The sequence below is a fragment of the Dasypus novemcinctus genome, chromosome 4 (genome assembly GCF_030445035.2).
Source record: "Dasypus novemcinctus isolate mDasNov1 chromosome 4, mDasNov1.1.hap2, whole genome shotgun sequence".
In the NCBI taxonomy this organism is placed as follows: domain Eukaryota; kingdom Metazoa; phylum Chordata; class Mammalia; order Cingulata; family Dasypodidae; genus Dasypus; species Dasypus novemcinctus.
The window spans coordinates 26,568,962-26,585,005 of NC_080676.1; the positions used below are offsets into that span (position 1 = coordinate 26,568,962).

General features: G+C 42.3%; 2 protein-coding genes across 4 annotated transcripts in view; one reads left to right on the forward strand and one right to left on the reverse strand.

Annotated features, from left to right (window-relative positions):
• KCNAB1 (potassium voltage-gated channel subfamily A regulatory beta subunit 1) overlaps window positions 1-16,044 on the forward strand; it is a 417,236-nt gene that overhangs the window by 385,827 nt on the left and 15,365 nt on the right. For all 3 annotated transcript variants that reach the window (XM_071214579.1, XM_004454440.5, XM_004454441.4), the window contains exons 9-12: window positions 4,149-4,234; window positions 4,907-5,027; window positions 7,176-7,270; window positions 14,817-14,937. In XM_071214579.1, the coding sequence (XP_071070680.1) occupies window positions 4,149-4,234; window positions 4,907-5,027; window positions 7,176-7,270; window positions 14,817-14,937 (423 nt within the window). The remainder of the gene's footprint in view (window positions 1-4,148; window positions 4,235-4,906; window positions 5,028-7,175; window positions 7,271-14,816; window positions 14,938-16,044) is intronic.
• SSR3 (signal sequence receptor subunit 3) overlaps window positions 7,829-16,044 on the reverse strand; it is a 40,622-nt gene continuing 32,406 nt past the window's right edge. Inside the window, exon 4 of the mRNA XM_071214581.1 lies at window positions 7,829-8,030. Within this exon, the coding sequence (XP_071070682.1) occupies window positions 7,931-8,030 (100 nt within the window). The 3' untranslated portion in view covers window positions 7,829-7,930. The remainder of the gene's footprint in view (window positions 8,031-16,044) is intronic.

Consider the following 16,044-nt stretch of genomic DNA (forward strand, 5'->3'; position numbering starts at 1 on the left):
GTTGAAAGCTCTCCGGGTGTTTTGCATGTGCAGTCAGGGTTGAGAACCACTGGAGTTACGCTTCCTGGATAAGTGGGGAATGGAGTCTGGTCAGTTGCCGTAACGTTCATCTCGGTTGCTGAATTGGATCACATTTATCTGTGTGTCTCTTCCGAGAGGCACGTGAATGCACCGCACTGTGATCTTTCTGACGTCTTTCTCCCTTCGGAGTCCATGCTCTGACCAAAATGGATTTTTGAGATGCAGGGCATCGCCATGATAACGAAGTAAAACAAAGTATGAAAGTCTTTGTACCATCGATTTTGTTTTTCTTTCAACAATGCTGCCCTCTAGTGTCTTTCAATATGAGAACTATGTAAAAACTCAACTCGGCTATCAGTACGGTTAGTTCCTGTTACGTAGCTAAACAACTTAGGGCATTTTTCTCTGAGGCTAAAAAAGAAAAAGGAACTAATTCAAAGTGCATTACATTATATTCGAATTTCTGACAACGTGAACCTCTAACGGATGGCCTCTGCTCTCCTGCAATTTCTCCCTGTTTCCTCTGCTGCTGCTTCCTGCCATGACATATCGCTTGGTGCTCTTTCCCCCTTCCACCAAGTCTTTCTCTTCAGGGTCAAAAGCCAAACAAATCAGTGAGCAAGAAATTAATCACAGTCAAAGGACCTGGGCATTGGGGTGTCTTACTAGGATGTCCCACTCTCAGAACTATTCTTTCTCACCTTTTTCTCTCTTCTCACTCCCACCTCTTTTTCACTTGATTCATTTTTTACTGAGAACAGAGTTCATCAAGCAGGAGCCCCCATATCTTCCCATGATGAGTTCTACAAACCTACCTGGGTCTGGTCCTTATCTCACTCCATCACTCTCTCCCGCTTCCTCCGGTACCCTTTCCTGTAGCATCAGTAAGCCCCCTTTTCCACAGGACTTCCAATGGCATACAGGCTTACTCTTTCATCCCCCATTTGTAAAATAAAACTTTCCTTTGACCCTATTCTCTGCTGCCCTATTTCTCTACTCTAGTCATTTCCAAACTTGTCTCTATTGGCTCCTGCTCTCTGCCAGTTCTCTTCCCCCTCTCCCCCCACCCCTTTCTCCCATCCCCACCCGTCCTTCCATCTGCTCCAGTGTGGCCTTGGTCCATCATGCCACCCCTACTGTAACTGCTCTTTTCATGGTCAGCAGTAACCTCCCTGTCACGTGGCCAAATCCAGTGGACAGTGTTGGGTGCCTGCCTGACTTGAAAGCTCAGGTGCTTTCCCTGTGGGCCCCAGCTCCTCCAAGCACCCTCTGCTCTTGAGTCTGAGACACCCCTTTCTGGCTTCCTTCCCATCCCCCTCGCTGCTGGTGACACAGCCCTGGCACAGAGTCCTCTCTCCAACCCCTGGGCTGACTCTCAGTGCCTCTTCTCTTTTCTCTCTACAGCCAGACTTACCTCTTACACTTCCACAATAACCACGATCAGTAGACAGGTAACTAACAAATAGGCCATCTCCAGCCCAGACCATGCACCATCTCAATTATTCATTCGTGTCTACTGCTCTCCTTTAGTACCTCACAGACATCTCCATTTTTCGCATGTCCAAGGTGGAACCCTTGACATTTGTCCACAAACTTGTTCCTTCCTCAGGTTCCCTCATGTCTGTAAATGATCAGACACCTGGGAGATAGTCTTGTTTTCTCCTTTTCCCTTGCTTGCCACATTCAGGCCTTCTAGGTCCTATGGATTCTTCCTCCAAAATATATTATGAACCTACCCACTTCTGTCTTCACCACCACCACTCCATTCTACCCTCATCTCCTGCCTGGAATAGTGTAATACCTTCCTAAAGATCTTCCAATTTTCTCCAGGCCACCCCTCTGGATGGGTTCTCCATAGCAGTCAGAGATATTGTTCTGAAATGTAAACTACATCCTAACATTCCTAAAAGTTAATGGCTTCCCACTGAGCGTTGAATACCATACAAATAATATGGCTTGTTTCCAACCCACTTCATCCCGATTCCTCCTCCTTCCTTACTAGGCTCCCATCCAATTGCTTCCTTCCAATTCCTAGAACTCCCTATGCTCGGTCCTCCCTCAGGGCCTGTGCACATGCCATTCCATTTGTCTGGAATGCCCTTCCGTGTGGATGGTCCCTTTTTATTTTATGTTAATTTGTATGCCTAAGCATTATTCCTCAGGGACACTTTCCTTGACCTAACTAAATAGGTCTTTCCTTTCTTGTCCTATCTCAGCCCCCTATTTGTTTTCTTCATAGCACATCGCATTTTTTTAACTACTTGCTGATGGTGTCTCCATCTTCCCCACATAACTCTCAACTCGCTGAGTCCAGGAGCTTTGTGTCTGTTTTATTCACAGCTGACTACATGACACAATGCCTGGCATTCATTAGGCTTTTGCTGGATGTGTGCTGAATAAGTGAATGAATGCACAGGAAGAGTCACAACTTCCACTTCCCCTTTACTGCTCTTGCCAAGGCCCTCGATGACCTCCATGTGAGCCAGCCACTGGACAGCGGTCCATGTTCATCTCACTGCAGAATAGAGACGGGGAGAGTCCTGGGTCAGCTTACTCTCTGTTAAAACGCTCCCACATGTTTGAGTCACCACAATACCCCCAGCAGCCAGTAGAGCAGACAAGTACTGCTGATGAATGAGCTCCCCATCTCTGAACCAAACAGGACAGGGAAGGAAAGGGAGCTGATGCAATGATGGAGAGACATGTCTAAGGAAGAACACTCCCAGGGCAGAGATTTACATAGTGGTTTTCAACTTCCAGAAACGTTTATTGTAGGCACTGATTTCCATTTGCGTAATAAAAGAAATATAATTTTTTGTATCACATGTCTTTTAAAAAGGGAGAGCGAACTTTACAGTTTTAGTTGGTAAGTAATCTGATATTTGGGATTCTTTTTCCAAGAAGGAAAAATACTTTGCATATAAACAATCAAATTCTACCTCTCTGGGGTACACAATGGTGAGTAAAATCATTCCCAGTTTCCAAACAAAGAAACCGAAGAAAATTTTAAGTGGCTTACTATGGACGCCAAACAAAGCAAGGGTGCCGAGTCCCTAACCTGGCTGCCTCATTCCAAATCCTGTCCCCATTCGTTTAGACAGTGCCTGTTCATGAGAAATAGAAATAAGAATCTATCTACCTCTACCCTACCTTGAGACAAGGTTATGATTCTCAGTTTTGAAAGATATTTTATTCTACTGTATTAATAGGACAAAGAGAGGAAGCCTAAGGCCTGCCACCCCTTGAAAATATCAAATGACCTGGTACCCTGGGTGTTTGGCTGACCTGCTTTGCAGAACATCAACCAACCCTGTCTGTGAATTTTCATCAAATTGAGCTTGAGGTTCTCCATACTTTATAGTTCTGCATCACATCAGGCTGGTGGCAAGAGCACAGCTCACCCCGACCCTCCCACCCCCTGGGGAAGGGATTCGTTTTTCTGTTTAGAGAATGTGATGTCAAGCTGAAAGAGGCTGCTGAGTGAACTGGGTGGGACTACAAGCAGGCCCGGGTGAAATCAATGGCACGGGTGTCTTAGAACACAGTTTGGTTCAAAGCAGTCAAGGACAGGGTGTGCCACTTTGGCACTGTCGCCTTGGCGATTTACTCAGCATTTAATATGTTTATTTTTCTGCTAAACACATTGTTGTTGAGTCATCTCTATTAAACAGCCACGCTGTGTGAGGCCCAGCTCTGCAAATCCGATGTACAAAGGCAGACTTTCTACCCTCATGGCCATACATTCAACAAAGTCAAAACAAATGTTTTCTCTTACTTCTCGCCTTAATGACAAGGAATCCTAGGTTCTGAAAGAAGTTAACTGCAAATTCTTTTTTCAAGTCAGGAACCATGGAGCAGTGCAAAAGAAGAACTTAAAGTGGACAATCTGTTTTTAATATCATGTAGTACTTCAGCTACAAACTGAAAATGGAATGTCCATTTACCTAAAAGTACTGTCAGCCCCTCCAAACCATCAATAATTGTCATCAGCGATATCAAAGTCATTACATTAATCACAATACTCACTGTATTAAACCTTTGAGGGGGGAAAAAAACAAAAACCAAAGCCTGCATAGCTTTGAAACATTGAGAAACTCATGAAATGCTATCTGTTTGGCCTTCCCTAGAAATTGTCCGAGCCATGACACACGTGATAAACCAAGGAATGGCGATGTACTGGGGCACCTCGCGGTGGAGCGCTATGGAGATCATGGTAACGTAAAGTCCATTTTTAAATGGCCATTGAGCACCTCATTATTATTTTTCAGTTCCCATATGGAAACTGCAAGATCTTTTGCAAAGTTTTCTCACTATCACTCTGGCACTGGAATTCTGTGATCAACTCCATAGTGATAGAAATGGATATTGGGGCTGGACCTCATCAGTTCAGAATAAAACGGAGGACCCAGATCTCTAACAGAATCATGTTTTAGCATGTTCTTTGGTGGCAAGAGGGTAAAGTGAATTTTACAACTAACGAAATATATGAACGGACTATTCTAGTTTTCTTTTAAAAATCAGATTAAATAACTACACTCTTTAAACCATGCTAATTATAGTTCATTTTTATATGTTAGTCTAAGTTTTGTTTCTCTATGAAGTTAAAAGTAATCACACTACATTCTCTTTATAATAGTCCATAATTCACACTTTGACTTCTTTGCTCTGGACTTTGCACAGTCCAAACTCCCCCAAAGAATAAGGATTCCCTGCATCTGGCACTGCTCTTAGTGAAACTGGTGTTCTTAACTTTGTTATTTGGCAGCCTATATGTTTCTTGGTTTGTAGTGATTTCACCAAAATGATATTTTCGCATATACACGAATCACAGTGAAGCCTTGCTTCTCATCAGTGTAAATTCCATTACAATCTTATTTCTCCCTAGGAAGCCTATTCTGTAGCAAGACAGTTCAACATGATCCCTCCAGTCTGTGAGCAAGCTGAGTACCACCTTTTCCAGAGAGAGAAGGTAGAAGTTCAGCTGCCGGAGCTCTACCATAAAATAGGTAATCTTCCAAAACAAATGTATCCGTTATTTTTAACAATAGGAGGATCAGTAATTTGGGGGTTGGGGGAAGTGTTGCTGAGGTGCTTTCCTAAATATCCTTAATAAACAGAGCAATAAGAGCTGTACATTCCAGAGACTGCAGAAGAATCAAATGCCTGTACTAATTCTACAGTGTGTCACTGATGAAAGCCAATCAGAGCTGTAACTTATGACTGAAGTATAATTCGTAGTCAGTAGGTGCTCAATAAATACCTGCAGAATGAAGAAAAGAACCAATGAATAAACTCATTTTTCATGGAGTGCTAGCTGTAGCCAAAGCATCTTTGAGAGGACTATGACTACCTTTCCATATGTGCATGCATCTCTCTCCCTCTCTCTATCATCTGTCTATCTACCATCTAATATCTATCAGCTATCATCTCTCTATCTACCATCTATCATCTATTTACCTACCTATCATCTTTCTATCTATCTTCTATCTTCATGCATGTATACACCTATAGCACCTACTCTGTGTCCACACTGACTTAGACATGGGAAACTCAAAAGTGATTGACATGGGAAGCGGGCTTGGCCCAGTGGTTAGGGCGTCCGTCTACCACATGGGAGGTCCGCGGTTCAAACCCCGGGCCTCCTTGACCCGTGTGGAGCTGGCCCACGTGCAGTGCTGATGTGCGCAAGGAGTGCCCTGCCACACAGGGGTGTCCCTGGTGTAGGGGAGCCCCACACACAAGGAGTGCGCCCTGTAAGGAGAGTCACCCAGCACAAAAGAAAGTGCAGCCTGCCCAGGAATGGCGCCACACATATGGAAAGCTGACACAAGATGACGCAACAAAAAGAAACACAGATTTCCATGCCTCTGACAACAACAGAAGCAGACAAAGAAGAACACGCAGCAAACAGACACAGAGAACAGACAACTGAGGGGGTGCTGGGGGTTGGGGGGGAAAGGGAGAGAAATAAATAAATCTTTAAAAAAAAGTGACTAACATGTTTGTATAAGTAGAAGTAATGATTTCAGAGAGAGGAACAAAAACAGATATACACAAGAATTTTGGACATCAGGAAAGCATGAATAAACCACATTTTCAGATGTATTTATCAGAACAGTTTCCAGAAATGACTTTCTTTCTGAGAAATAGAGGGTCACAAGAGCAGAAAAAATATTGGGTAAGGAAAGAAAAGATTAAAATTCAACAACCATTATAATAATTGTCATTATTGCTATCATTTATTGCATGTTTACTATGTATGAGGCATTGTGCTCCTGCTATGTCCCTACTACTACATGGTTACTGGGTAGATAAGCAAAGTCTTGAATTTCTGTACTCATCCCTGAGCATAAAAAGAAACACTTGAATTTTAGACATCAGAAAATCATGGATAAGCCACATTTTCAGGCTTCCTTATATGGTATCCTTCCAAGAACAGGTAATGCTGGTTTAATTGGTTTGTAAAGAATGAAAGACAGGCGGTGGACTTGGCCCAGTGGTTAGGGCGTCCGTCTACCACATGGGAGGTCCGCGGCTCAAACCCCGGGCCTCCTCGACCCGTGTGGAGCTGGCCCATGCGCAGTGCTGATGCACGCAAAGAGTGCCGTGCCACCCAGGGGTGTCCCCCGTGTAGGGGAGCCCCACGCGCAAGGAATGCACCCGTAAGGAGAGCCGCCCAGCACGAAAGAGAGTGCAGCCTGCCCAGGAATGGCGCTGCCCACACTTCCCGAGCTGCTGACAACCGAAGCGGACAAAGAAACAAGATGCAGCAAAATAGACACAGAGAACAGACAACGGGAGGGGGGGGGGGATTAAATAAATAATAAATAAATCTTTAAAAAAAAAATTTTTTTTAACGAATCAATTTTATTGAAATATATTAATAAAGCATAAATCCATCCAAAGTGTTCAATCAATGGTATTCAGTATAATCACATGGCACCCCTCTGCTTTTGATCCTAGTTTGTCCAAGCAACTTTTATTTACATTATCCAAACAGATTCTACTTTATTTTGAGTTGAAATTATCACTTTCAGAAATATGCAATAACCATTCACCCAAACACATTTTGAATAGTAAAGTTACAAGTTTCAATGTCAGGGATATCTCAAATACGTACAAGTAAATTTTTAATTTTTTTTCCTTTTCTCCAGGGGTTGGAGCCATGACGTGGTCTCCACTTGCCTGTGGTATCATCTCAGGGAAATATGGAAACGGGGTGCCTGAAAGTTCCAGGGCATCACTAAAGGTATTTTCCTCAACCTCCAAAAAAGTGGCTCTTCATCCATCAAAATGCCTGGGGATGGAAGGGAGGGCTGAGGAGGGAAGACAGTGAAGGTTCCACCACGGCCTTGGCTTCCCGGCCCGGCAGTGTGGACTTGGCCCCGCACTTTCCCCTTAGCCCTCTGGAGGTCTCTGCTCCTGGCCAGACATTAGGCAGCCTCCTTATAATTTGCCTGCGTGGGAAATTCTCCTCCCTTGGGGGCTGGGGGAAAAGTGCCCAGCGACCTGGTTGCACTTGTAAGGCTTAAATCCCAATACTGTGATTTATTCTTATGTTAAAGATGGTACCTCATTGCTTTTCTGAAACTGATGACTTTAAAATCCCTTTTCTATGTACAAGCATCTAATGTTACTTTTCTTGACAAAACAAAATTTAAGCCTTCGAGGTTTACTTTATGTGGGACAAATGGTTGAAGCTGGTCGACATTTTTTATTGTGTGTAGGGCGAATGCGGTGAGGGTGGCCTCCAGAGGCAGATACACAGCAAAGCTGTCGGCCTGGGCTCTGTGACTGGCGTTTTTAGAGATGGATTCTGGCTGCAGAGTCTTGTAGTTTAAATTCTGCTCTGAAGTATATAGTTGAGATCTTTGACATAAAATCACCTCCATTCAGGACCTCTTGATTATTAACGTATTGGGAAGAACTCCAAACATCTGTCCTTATTAATGACGTCTGTTTTTACAAACTTGAGCGAATGTGTAGCAACATTGGAATCACAAACTACCCTGTAATGTCAAAGGAGAGAGAACACAGGCATTTTTTAAAATTCAGACAAGCCAACGGCCCCAAAAGAGGAAGCCTAAGTCTGAGACAGCGTCTTTCCTCCATCTGCACTCTGACAGCGGGAGAAGGGCTCCAGCTGAGCCCCGAGTGCCAGCTCGCTAATTAGTGTGGCCGCGACCACCAGGCACGTCCCCCAATCAGAGCTGCTCAAGACTCTCTACTTTCTGCCTGTAACCATTGGGCTAAATTTGTTCGTTTGTTCTCTAAAATAATACAATACAAATATCTCCTAATGCATGTTGACATCGTCCTCTTTTTAATTTTATATTATCACCAAAATAATTATCCCAGAATATTAAATAAAGTCTTGCTCCTGAACATGGAAGATTGCTCTGCACCAAGTCTAAACACGTCAGGAAAGATAAACTAAAAGCACTTGAGGGAAGAAAATATAAAAGGAAGAAGGCAAGGAAGGAGTGGAGAAGGAAGAGAAGCATTGGAAATTGCAATTTTTCTGAGCACCTACTATGTGCCAAGCACTAGGTTGTGTTTTCATTCATCTCCTTTTGTCCCCATAAAGAAAAAAGGATACAGATGGCTTTTAGTCAATCGTAGTTAAGAATGTTGCCTTACATTTTCGCAGACTTTCTGAAAAATCTAAAACACTTCCATATATGCCAAGTATTTGTTCTCAGAATATCCCTATAATAGGGTAGACCATTTCCAGATGTAGAAACTGAAGCACAAAGAGGTTAGATGATAAATCTAAGACCATAAAACCAGAACCAGAACCTGACTTCCAGAATAATTATCTCACCCAAAGACATCTTTGTTTCCCTTTAAACTGAAGTTTGAAAAGGAGGAAAAAGTAGCCCTACTGTATTTGGCATGGATGCTTGTCTGACCTCCAGCACTGTTTGGGAAAAGCTTGGAAATGTCAGAAAAGCATTTACAGATGCGCTAACAAAAAGAGAAAGAAGAAAACAGAGATACAAAGTGGCTGAAGCGGGTAAGCCCAAAAGCAGCTCAGGAAATATTTCAATTGTTGATTTTATTATAAAGTCAACTCAACGTCTATTGAAACATGCTTAGCAATAAACATTAAGAGCTCTCGACAGGTGAAAAGCAGCTGATCATAAAGCACGCTTCTTTAGAGCTTCACAGACTCTGAAGTTTTCCTAAATTATCAGCCGAAAGTGTTTTCCACAGTAATATATATGCACTTAAGAAAGCTACTTGAGAAGTGCAACTAAAGCAAAAACAGTGAAGCCTAAATCAGGGTAACCATAGAGTAAACGAGGATGCTAATAATAAAATCTATTTTTAAAAGATAGCTAGCTAGCTACGCAAATAGATAAATAAGTTGGCCATTTTCACATCCCCCCAAAAATAGAATATACAAATGGTTGGCATTTCACATTGGCTATTGCAAGTTATGGAATAAAATAAAGATGCTAATATTTTGTGTCTGTTGTGACTATTAAAGTGTAAGTGAAGGATAAATGAAACCTTTGCCAAAAATACCCATCTAGGGCTACTTCAGAAAGTAATACTACTCAAGGAATTTTCTGGAAGGCTTCATCTGGCCACACCCTCTAACAATGACGTCGAAATCTGTCAACAGCTCTGATTCCACTGGCGAGCTGCACATGACTACTTCTTCCTATCTATTGGCTCCAACAGGATGTCTCATGGGCATCAGTCATGACTAATGGAATCTATCATCACCACCCAGAACCTGCCCTTCCTTCTTAGTAAAAAGAGCCTCCACCCATCCATCTGATCAACCCAGTCTGAAGCCAAGACATTACGTCAGGCTGCCTCCTCTCCTTCCTCACTCCTGTCCAACGAGACACCAAATCCTCCAGTTCACATCCTCTCTCCACAGTCCATTCCCTGTAAGGCACTTATTCAGACCTTTATTGTTTTTTTCCTGGTTTACTACAGTATCTTCCCATCTGCACTCTAATTTCCTCCCCTTTTCTCTACAACTCCAACACTGTGACCAATTATCTTTTTAAAAGATTCTTCTGACTGTATCACGACACTGCTTGAAGTCCTTTAATGATTTCCCAGTCATTACTTATAGGACAAAGCCCAAACTCCACAGCAATGCATTTGAGGAAATCCTCCTGCAATCTGAGTTGAGCCCACTTTTTCATTCTTGTCTCATACTGTTTCATTTTCTACCCCAATGCACTGTACTCTTTGCTGGAAATGCCCTCCTTCTCATCTTCCTGTGGAATTTCTCCTCATCCTAAAAGACAAAGTTTGGTTGTCTTCACCTCTGTAGAGCTTATCCTAACTTTGTAAAACTGAATTATTTGTACCTCCTTTATTGTCCCATAAACACTTTTACAGAAGCCTTAGAATTCTCTGGTTGCATGTGACAGAAACTCAATTTGGACTAGTTTAGTCAAAGAAGAGGAACTCTATTGGCAAGCATATTGGCGAGCACCAAGTGTGATTCTATCTGTGGACTTGAACACTCTCCTTCTCTCCCTCTGTTTCTCTCTGCATGTGGGCATCAATTTCTTCTACTGTAAATGGGACTTCTTTATGAAACCAGGAGCAAAGAAGCTGGTAGTTTCAGGCTACTGTTTTAAAGCCATGTAACCAGAGAGAAAAGAGATATTTTCCTTCCTGGCTTTGTTCTAGAGAAGACTGACCAACTTTGGGTCCTGTGCCAACCTATTAAGCCAATAGCAGTGGCCAAAGGGTAAGGTACTGCCATCAGCTCAGGTCATGTGTCTATTTTGATGGAGTCTTTTCCAGAAGGAGGCAGTACAAACATGGCTTCCAAGGAAATCAGAGAGGGGCACCCAACTACAAAGTACTTCTCAAGTTATAGATAATGATTCAGGGACACCTGTAGGGCAGAAACTGAAACGTGCTCATCTAGTTCATCACAGAGCCTGCCACATAATAGGTACTCAATAAATGTTTGTTGAATGAATGAATATGATGAGCTATAGAGAAGATCAACAAAGTCTGATCAAGAGACAAGATGTGTAGTTTTTAAACACAAAGGTGCAATAAGTTTATTTGCAGCTCTTCTCTGTTGTTAGCAAAATGTTTTAAGAAAAATTATCAAAATACATAGCCCTCTGACAAGGAAAATAGGAAACACGCTAACCTAGGTGAATGAAAGTTAGGGGGGGAAACGGATTTGGCTCAATTGATCAGGTATCTGCCTACCATATGGGAGGTCAAGGGTTCAAACCCAGGGCCTCCTGACCCATGTGGTGAAACTGGCCCACACACAGTGCTGATGCATGCAAGGAGTGCTGTGCCATGCAGGGGTATCCCCCGCATATGGGAGCCCCACATGCAAGGAGTACACCTTGTAGGAGAGCCCCTCCATGCGAAAAAAGTGCAGTCTGCACAGGAGTGGCACCACACACACAGAGAGCTGCTGACACAGCAAGATGACGCAAAAAAAACAGACACAGATTCCCGATGCCACTGACAAAATACGAGCGGACACAGAAGAACACATAGCGAATGGACACAGAAAGCAGATAACTGGGGGCGGGGTGTGGGGGGGGAGAGAAATAAATAAATAAATACATCTTTTAAAAAAAAAAAGGAAAGTTAGGGGGAAAGTGGGAAGGATGGCTCAACTACTGCAGGCGTTCACATTAAGAAACTGAGGATACACCATACTATGGCATAATCTCAGAAGAGAATGTTTTTAGTCCTAGCATTTTATTTAGAGATTTCAACCTCAGTAGTGGAGACTTACTGCTATTTTTAATCAAAGACTTTGATGTTTAAATAGAATGTTAAATTATTCTAGAAAAGTTCCAGGGTTTAAATATTGCTGACTTTGTCAATGGCTGTTTAGTTTTGCCACGGTCCAATCCAACTAGAGGCTTTGGGGTAAGTCTCACAAACTATTCCCATCTCAGTATCACCACCTGTAAAATGGGGACACCTATATAATGACCACAGCATTGGGAGAAGGCAAAGAAGTGGGCTTTGGAAAAAATTAAAGAACTTTATTACATGAAAAAGCAGTGGAGAAAAATGAATTCAACTGTTCCATGGGCAAACATCTATTGTCCTTCTACATGGTACCAGGCTCTGAGCTGGGCGCTGAGGATATGGGATGAATGAGACACAGTCTTGACCCTCAATGAATAGCTCAGGGATTTGTTTGAGAGACAGACGTGTGGAGGTGTGAATTATGAAACAATGTGGTGGAACAAGTCTACATTAGAAGAAAATACAGACATTTTGGGATCACACAGGATTGTCAGCAAAGTCACACTTCATTAAGGAGGACACAACCATGGTGGAGTGAAGGAATTGAAGAGATTAATTTTTACCCTGTGGAACTCTGGCTTCTCTGATTTCTGCCTCACCACCATAGTGGCTGAGGCCCTCTTGGGGCCAGGTGCCGTGACAGGACTAGAGATGTTGAGCCGAATAAGCCATCTCTGCCCTCCAGTTCACTTTAGAGGGAAAAACCAGCACGTAAACAAATCACTGCAGTGCAGTGGGGTAAGTGATATAATGGGATTGGAAGGGGAGATTTCAGCTTTTGATTCAAGGATTACTGCCCTCAGGGAGCTGGGTTTATTATTGTGCACAACTATGCCCACCACCAGCCTTCTTACAAAACATGCTGGCTCCCTTACATAGTTGACTCATATTTTAATTCAGCTTCATCTCCTCCCGATGCCAACAGTTCCCCATTTGTAAAGCTGCTTATTTCCAAAAGCCTTTTGTTCCCTCTGGTATGAGAAAAGCAGTTTACATACTATGCTTCTACTTCTTTTAAACCCTAACCTGCTTACATTTTCCACTGATTAAAGCAATAATGTGATTCATAGTGTGGGGGGAATGACACACTTGATGATGTTTGGTGTTTGGTACTTTCAGAAATCTGTGTCAAGCAAAGCAGTATGTTTTCTGCAAAGGCATGTGTGTGCGTGCAATTGCAACCCAGTCCTCAAACTAAAAATAAATCACATATGTTATATGGGAACTCTGTATTTGTATGCATGACTTTTCTGTAAATCTACAGGTTCTCTAATAATAATAATAAAAATGAATCATTTATAATGCCTTATGATTTCAAAATTGGAACCATTCCATCAAGTTGGTAAATAAATCAGCCATTTGTTGTTAGGTGTGTGATATATGTTGAAACTTCATGAGCTCTCATGGATATGATGAAAAGCAATTGTTCAAATGGCATTTGGCTATTAGTTTTCACCTTCTTAAAAAACATTAGAGACAGTGGAGCTCTGAAAGATGTTATGAAACTTAAGTGATGGATGATGACATGTACCCCATGGAAGGAGGCAAAAGCAAGTTCCAGGGGCTCTGAGTTATCCAGTGTCCTGCTCTGGGAAGGCAGCCTGCCCTGAAACACTGGGTTCGTTGCTCCTAACTGTCCACCTAATCACCACTGGCACCAGTTGGAGAGATGCTCCAGGCCGCCCTTCCTCCTGGAAGAAACCAAAGGTTCCCGGAGTGGAGGCTGGGAAAACTCTTGGCCACCTCCCCACAGGCAACTCCGGAGTACGGAGCCAGGCCAGAAGCCCTTGAGATGTGGGAGGCGAGCAGAATTAGGGCGGCTCGCCCTTTTCTCTCTTTCATGCCTGCAGAATCAGTCCAAAATATCATCATAAAGCCAAATGTGCGCACCCCTTCTTTGAAAATACTGTCTTAAAAGGATGGGGGAAATACTTAAAAAACAAAAACCAGTGGCCTTTTGAAATCGCACAGGGCGAGTGTCTGCCACCGACGGTCCTTCAGGAAGGTAAAGTTCAATGGTTGCAATTACGTCACAAATGCCCGCAACAGAGAAAGTCCACAGAGCCCACAAGGTATGGTTTGTGTTATTTTCACTAAAACAGGTGCTTACAGAAATTCTCTTTCTTCAGGTGTTGCTGCTTAGTGCTGGCTTTGTACGGAAGTGCCTATTGGTTCGTGTGTTTCATAGTCAAAGCAGAGCCTCTTGGGAAGTAGGGCATTGAGAAGTTCTGAAAGATTTTTCTCTTTATAGTTAAGAAATTAGGCTCACTTAAAAGTCTACAGAGGAAGAGCAGTCTCTTCTCATTGGTTTTAAAGAATGGTTTCCTGTCTTGAATTTCCTTGCCTTGTAAAATTTCAATAGCTACATAATAGGTAATGCGCATGTGAGAAATTCTTCATCCACTTTAAAAACTGAGAAATGTACTTGGTACCTATCGGTTATACCAAGTCTGCTTCTAGGAAGGAACCAAGGAAGCTAGCAATAAAGCCCCATTATAAGAAGAAAAGGAGATTAGGAGTGAATTGAAGGCTAGGAGAAAGATAGTTACAGCAAGAATGTACGATAATGGCTTCCTTTGAGCAGAAAGCCTGGCGCCCAGCTTTCTTGACGAATGGGAAACATAATAGACCTTGGTGAAATGGAAATTTGGCTTTTCCCCCCACGTTCTAAGTAAGAAACTATTTAGAAACTATCCCAATAAGAAACATCATTTCTTCCACTTAGCAGATGAAGATATAATTGCTTATATGTCAGGATTTTAACAATTTTTGTGCATACTGATTGATTGCAACAGAGACTATTAGTCAAAAATCAATCTATTTTGAACCCACAAACAAGTGATACTGTGGGGAAAGCTTCTTTGCTTGAAGACATAGGCATCCTTGCCACCACACACATCAGAGTCAGATCAAGAAGATTTGGAAGTCACTGTGAGGTTCTTACATCTTGCTGATTTTAACAACCTTTGATCCCAATCCCTTACAAGACATTAACATTTAAATGTTATTCTTATCTTCAGTGCTACCAGTGGTTGAAGGAAAGAATTGTAAGTGAAGAAGGGAGAAAACAGCAAAACAAGCTAAAAGACCTTTCCCCAATCGCTGAGCGTCTGGGCTGCACACTACCTCAGCTTGCTGTGGGTAAGAAAACTACTCAGGAGGGGGCAAAAATCCCTCCCCTGCGATCATAGGAAATACAGTTTTGTATTGTTGATCCACAACTCTGTCATGATAAAATGCCTATTGCAGGGGCAGACTGATCCTGTAGCATAAACTCTTGGTTAATACTATATAAAGCAAGTTTTCCAGGGTTCCCTGGAATTTTCTACTTGTTAAGTCAATTTTCTTACTTCCACGCCCCACCCCCCCACCACTTACAGAATCATTAAAACAAGAACCTATCAGTGAAAACGCACAGGGCCTCACCTGAACTCTCTGGGGACATCCATGACTTCTGGCTCAAGTGTCCACCCGTGTTGAAGCTGAGCCAGGGTTGGTGAGAGGCTGAGAAACAGGGCTGTACTCAAAACACAAGGCTATTGCCACACAGTCTAACCTGAAGAAGCTTTACCCTTGTACTTTCTTCAGGGACCTTTTTTTTTTCCTCTTATTTTTTCACTTTATTTTCAAAGAAGCTTTAGGTTAAAGAAAAGTCACATCACATATATAGGGGACTCCCATCTACTTCAGGGACCATTAAAATTGCTCTTCCGACATTGCAGTCACTGAAGGGTTGTGTGTGATCACAGGTAGCAATTGAAAACTGGACACCAGCACCATCCAGCATAAATATAATGCAAGCCACATAGATAACAATTAATTTTATAAAGCCCATATGAAAAAAGTAAAATGGAAATGGTGATATTAATTTTAAGAATGTATTTTATTTAGCCTAATATATCCAAAATATTTTTACCATGAAATGAATATAAAATATTATTAGTGAACTATTTTATACTTTTTTTTGCTACTAAGTCTTCAAAATCCAGAATATATTTTACACCTACAGCATCTCAGCTCAGACTAGCCATGTCTCCGGTGCTCAACAGCAACATACAGCCAGTGCCTAGTGAAGTGGGTAGTGGAGCCCTTAGATCTTCAGTTCCCTTCCGGAGCAATATTTGTCAGGCTCTGTGCTCAGCATGTTATGTTCATTGTCTGGCTTTTAATCCTCAAAGTGATCCTCTGAGATATATACTATTACTCACCCTATTTTACAGTTGCTAATAAAGATTATGTTACTTTTAT